The following is a 5,611-nucleotide window of genomic DNA, read 5'->3' as shown; positions in this document are numbered from 1 at the left end:
ACTGTTGATAAAATTCAAGAAAGTTTAGTGAAGTATAAGAGGGAATGGGAGAAATGGTGTTATACTTTGATGTGTGATGGTTAGACTGATGGTAAATGGAGATCTCTTACTAATTTTTTAGCTAACAGTCCTAGTGGGACAGTTTTCTTAAAGTCGGTAGACACAAGTAGTGTGATCAAAGATGTTAAACAAATGTTTGAATTACTAGACAATATGATTGAGAAAATTGGGGAGGATAATGTGGTGCAAGTTGTGACAGATGGTGCCTCAAATCTCGTGGCAGCGGGGAAGATGTTAGAAGAGAAGAGAACAAAATTATTTCGGTACCCTTGTGCGGCTCACTGCCTTGCTTTAGTCCTTGAAGATATTGGGCAACTTCCAATATTTTATAATACTATCACTAATGTGAAGAAAATAACAACATTCACTTATAGGCATGCATGGGTCCTTAACTTGTATAGAAAATATTCCAAGGGAAGAGAATTAGCTAGACTAGCAGTAACAAGATTTGCAACAACTTATCTTACACTAAGTTGCATATTGCAGCAAAAGAATGCTTTTCGAACCATGTTTGCTTCAGATGATTGGGTTTCTAGTTCTTTTGCTAGTAAAAGTGAGGGTAAGCAAGTGGCAGACATGATTTTTGGGGACTCTAGATTTTGGAGTTCTATCAAATATTGCTTAAAGTGTGTGAGTCCGCTTGTAAAAGTTTTGAGACTTGTAGATGGTGACTCCAAACCTGCTATGCCATATATTTATGAAGCAATGGATAGAGCCAAGGAAGAGATTGCTGACAATTTTGAAAAGAAGGAATCAAGATACAAAAAAATATGGAAGATTATTGATACTCGTTGGAATTTGCAACTACATAGACCCCTCCATGTGGCTATTTACTTTCTTAATCCTGAGTAAGTTTTATATAATTTAAAATTTAAAACTTAAATATTTATTATTTAATAATTGTATGTTAGAAAAAGATAACTTATTCATTATTTTTTTGGTTCCATTATGATGAAAAATTTAATGCAATTCAAGAAGTTTATTTTGGTTTATATGAAACTATTGAGAAAATGATTCCAGATAGAAAGACAAGATTTTTAGTGATCAACAACTTGAAGCATTCAAGTCTGCCAAGGGGCTTTTCGGAAGGAACATGGCAATAGATACTAGAAACAAAAAGCAACCTGGTATCATTCTCTAGTCTATACTATTTATAAGAATTTAATTTTTAACCATAATAATAAATTTGAATTTTGAGAAACATTCATAATAATTATTTTTTTAGCTTTTTGGTGGGAAGTTATGGAGGAGAAGGCAAGGAGTTACAAAGTATAGCTATGAGAATTTTGGGTCTCACATGTAGTACTACTGGATGTGAAAGAAATTGGAGCATATTTGATCAAGTGCATACTAAGCGAAGAAATCGCTTGGAACAACAAAGGTTAAATGCACTTGTATTTGTCAAGTACAACCTTCAACTTGAAATGAGACAGAAGATTAGAGAGGAAAAAGGAGAAACATATGATCTAACTTGTTTATCAGATATTGAATCTGATGATGAGTGGATCACTAAAAAAGAAAACCCGTGCTTGCCAGTGGATGGGTCATGGGTGGACATATATGAGAGTTTCACTCTTGATGAAGGAGCTCTAAGTAAGAAGAGAAAGAGAGGTATAATATTTTAAAATTAAACTTAGGTTGATTTTAGTTTAAATGTATACCACCATACTTATTGAGTTTTTTCCCCTAAGGTCCAAGAAATTTGAATGCCAAAACCAATAGCAAAGGGAAATCTATAGTAGAACAAGAGAACAAAAATGAAGATAATGTTGAAGATGGAGAAGAGGAGGACGATGAAGAAGCGACAATGTTAATGGAGGATGATGACGAATTGAGTGACATTGATCTTGGAGATGATGAATGATAAATTGAATTTTATGTATAGTGATTTTAGTTTTTTTAAGTTAGGAGTTTAATTTTTGAATTGATTTTGGGGACTATTTATTTTTAAAATTTCATATGTTGGCTTTTTTTTTTGGGCAGTTTATACCAAATATTTACAAACTTCTAATATTTTTTTCATATGAAAATTATTTATATATTATCCTTAATAATTGTTCATGAACCTTACGATTCACGATACGGTACAATTCAAGATTCAAAAAATTAGCTTTTCGATGCACAATTTGTATCACGATTTGACAACCATGAACTACCATATTCCGATTACAAATTAACATGTAGCCTAAAGAATCAGAACTACAGTACAACCAACCACCTCTACAAGATCTTTGACGCCAAACCTTTCTACCATTTATTAACATGATCCGTAATAAACAACAGATATTTTGTATCAAGTTACAACTTTCACCTGATATTAAGGCACGCCCAAGCAGTAAAAATTGATAATGCAGATATACCCCAACAATGGCGCAAGAAAGGCAACTTATATTTGTTCGTAAAGACATCACAAAAGTTCATATAGTCATGCCTGCTTTTAGCTTGAGCTGGTAAAAGCTCATGATTATGCCCCTTCACAAAACTGTGAATAACCCATTTTCCATGAGGCCTTCTTTTAACATGCACGCTTGCTTTGCAATCACTCTTTGAATGAGATCTTCGACCAGTTGAACTTTCAGCATCTTGCTTGTTCTGTCAGCCATGTGGTCGATTGAATGATTTGTCATGCTTTCTTTCTGTTCCATACCTGAAACCGTCAACAGGAATTCAAGGCATCATTTCGGTGATACATGCTAGCGTGTGTGAGCGTGCTGATCAAACACATGTCAAGCCAAAAAAACAAAAGAAACGACCAGTTACAACAAAAGTTAAAACTAGATACATATGAACATATGACTAAAAAAAATATGAAATTGACATCAGTAAAAACAGAAGTAACGCAATCTTGGAGTAGAGTGACTAACCTTCTTTTATCATTTCAAGAGACCTTGATGAACAATTCGTCAATCAGATTCTTTGCCTCATCATTCTCACCTTTTTCCAAAAGAGGTATAATAATTGTTTCAAAAGTTACAAAATCGGGCGAGCACCCATTCTCTTGCATTTTATAAAACAAAGCCTTCGCTTCATCATACAAATGCTCTTTACAAAGTCCTTTGATCATAGCATTATATGCTGGCACATTCAAAGGATGACCATTAACCAAAAGATGTTGGAAAATCTGCCGTGCATCATTTAATCTGTTACCCTCGCACAAACCATCAATAAGTATGGTATATGTGTAAGTATTAGGTCGAATTCCTAGGTTAACAATTTTCCTGAATAATGAAATTGCCTGGTCAAGATGGTGACTTTTGCACAATCCGTCCAACAAGGTACTATAAAATACTATATTTGGGGCACAACCTCTATCATGCATCTCATAAATAATATCTTGCACATCAGAGATTCTACCTGACTTGAACAAACCGTCAACAAGGGAGCTGTAAGTGACAATGTTGGGAATAAAGCTTTTACGACGCATTTCTTTAAAAAGATTCATGGCCTCATCAACCATCTTCATTTTACAGAGTCCATTAATTAAAATGGTATAGCTAATAACACAAGGAGCCAAACCACTTTTGACCATCTTGTTGAACAGTCTTTTTGACTCAAAAACATTATTAATCAAACAGTACCCATCCATTAAACTGCTATAAGTAAAATCATTAGGTTTTTCACCGCATTTCATCATCATGGCAACCATAGCCTCAGCTTTAGTCATACTTCCTTTCTTACAAAATGCATCGACCAATATATTAAAAGTACACACATCAGGGTTGATGTCTTTAAGTCTCATTTCATTAAACAATTTTGCTGCTTCTGACCATTTATCCAGGACACAAAAACCGCTTATGAGAGAGTTGTAGGTCACAACATTAGGAGATATTCCATGATCAATCATTTCATGAAATAAATCATAGGCTTCAGCTATGAGCCTTTCTCTGCAAAAGCCATCAATAATTGTATTATAAGAAACTAAATCAGGCTTAACGGGCCCTCTCCCCATGTTTTGGAGTAATTTAACAGCAGCCCTTGTTTTTCCAATCTTGCATAGTCCATTCATCAGTGTGTTGTAGCTAACAACATTTAACTGGAAACCTTTTGCTGTCAGATCATCATGAAAATCTAATGCCCTCCCAACGTCATCATTGATGCAAAGGCCCTTCATTAGTGTGGTCAAAGAAATCGTATCTGGCTGACAGCCCATCTTAAGAATCTTGCCTAAGGCAGAGAAACCAAAAGTCATTTGACCCAAATGGCAGTAACAATTAATCAAGATGTTCAGCGTAACCAGAGATGGCTTGAATCCCTTAGATTCCACTTGGGCAAAAAGGGAGATAGCTGGAGCATATCGTTTCAACCTCGCAACATATCCTAAGATCTTAGTGATTTGGAATATAGAGGGTGGGGGGCGCATATGAAGCAGGCGATTAAAAGAAGAGACAGCCTCTTCAATATTCTGAGGATTTGTGGAATTGGAATGCAAACAGAGGCAGGCAGTTAGGGCATGTGAAGGAGAAATAAGGAAGGGAGACGTAGACGCGGAAGAAAACGAAGGAAATCGGCAGAAGACATACCGTGACGGAGCTCTGCAACATGACATCTTCAGTTGCATTCAGAAATTTAGACGAGGAAGACGAAGGCTTTCTTGCCACCACAGACGCACCGAAATTTTCTTCGGATAGGTTTAGTTTTAGCTTTTCGAGACAGTAATAATGCCAAATAAAAAAAGAATCAGTAAGGAAATTATTTTAATTCTAAGTAATTTTTTCGCTAGCCTAAGTTTTACTTTTTTTTTTTTGCCATCTAAATTTTATAAGTTAATTTTTTACCTCAATTTATTATAGGTTAATTTTAAGAATTTTCCAATTTGGTTTCAATTTTAATCATATTTATATATGAGAATTATTATTTTTAATTTATTTATCACTTTTAAAAGAAGCAAGGAAAGCAAGGCATTTTCATTATTTATATCGTTGTAAAAAAAAACAAGTATTATTTGTATCATTTTGACTTCATTCAAAAAGAAAAAGGGGGTGGGGGTCTATTGACCCATCTATTTTGTTTTTTTAATTTTTGGCCACCAGATATATGTGTCCATACTAACATTAAAATGTCAATCAAAAGTGACATTGAATAAGTTAAATAAATTATAATTAAATAACTTATATTATATCATCATATGAAATATTTGAGTGTATCATTAAATTATATATTTACAATCACATATTATATACTACTTTCAATTCTTAATATAAGAGCTAGTTTACTAAAAAAATTAATTAGGTCAGTTATTTGTAATAAATAGATGTTATCTTTTTTAAACTTGCTAATCAAGTATATTAGCTAAAGCTACCAATTGGTGAAATTTTTAACATGTGCAACTACTATAATAATTATATTGAAAATAATAAATAAATATCATAGATTAAATAGATTGGAGTTTTATATTAACAATCAGATGTAGTACTTGTTTATAATTTAAGAAAATTAGTTTGGAGAAAATAATAAATATAAATTTTTAAAATAATTTATTTAATTTTTTTTAATCTTTCTAAATAAGTTAACTCGAATATTATATTAAAGATCCAAGTTATTATGGATAACA

General features: G+C 33.1%; 2 protein-coding genes across 2 annotated transcripts; one reads left to right on the top strand and one right to left on the bottom strand.

Annotated features, from left to right (window-relative positions):
• Positions 1-213: 213 nt before the first annotated feature.
• LOC114758444 (uncharacterized) lies at positions 214-912 on the top strand. Its single transcript, XM_028947477.1, has one exon. The coding sequence runs from the start codon at positions 214-216 to the stop codon at positions 910-912; it is 699 nt and encodes a 232-aa protein (XP_028803310.1).
• Positions 913-2,157: 1,245 nt separating this feature from the next.
• LOC114758460 (pentatricopeptide repeat-containing protein At1g62670, mitochondrial-like) lies at positions 2,158-4,624 on the bottom strand. The gene is made up of 3 exons (XM_028947503.1): positions 4,581-4,624; positions 2,925-4,462; positions 2,158-2,707 (listed from the first exon to the last, which is right to left on the bottom strand). Exons 1-2 carry the CDS (start codon positions 4,599-4,601, stop codon positions 2,939-2,941), a joined length of 1,545 nt encoding a protein of 514 aa, XP_028803336.1. The 5' UTR covers positions 4,602-4,624; the 3' UTR covers positions 2,158-2,707; positions 2,925-2,938.
• Between the last annotated feature and the right edge of the window lie 987 nt (positions 4,625-5,611).

Source organism: Neltuma alba, unplaced genomic scaffold (assembly GCF_004799145.2).
Source record: "Neltuma alba isolate B1F8T4 unplaced genomic scaffold, ASM479914v2 tig00010701_pilon, whole genome shotgun sequence".
Taxonomy (NCBI): Eukaryota; Viridiplantae; Streptophyta; class Magnoliopsida; order Fabales; family Fabaceae; genus Neltuma; species Neltuma alba.
The sequence above is the reverse complement of the archived record's forward strand: the minus strand, read 5'-3'. Positions and strand labels throughout refer to the sequence as shown.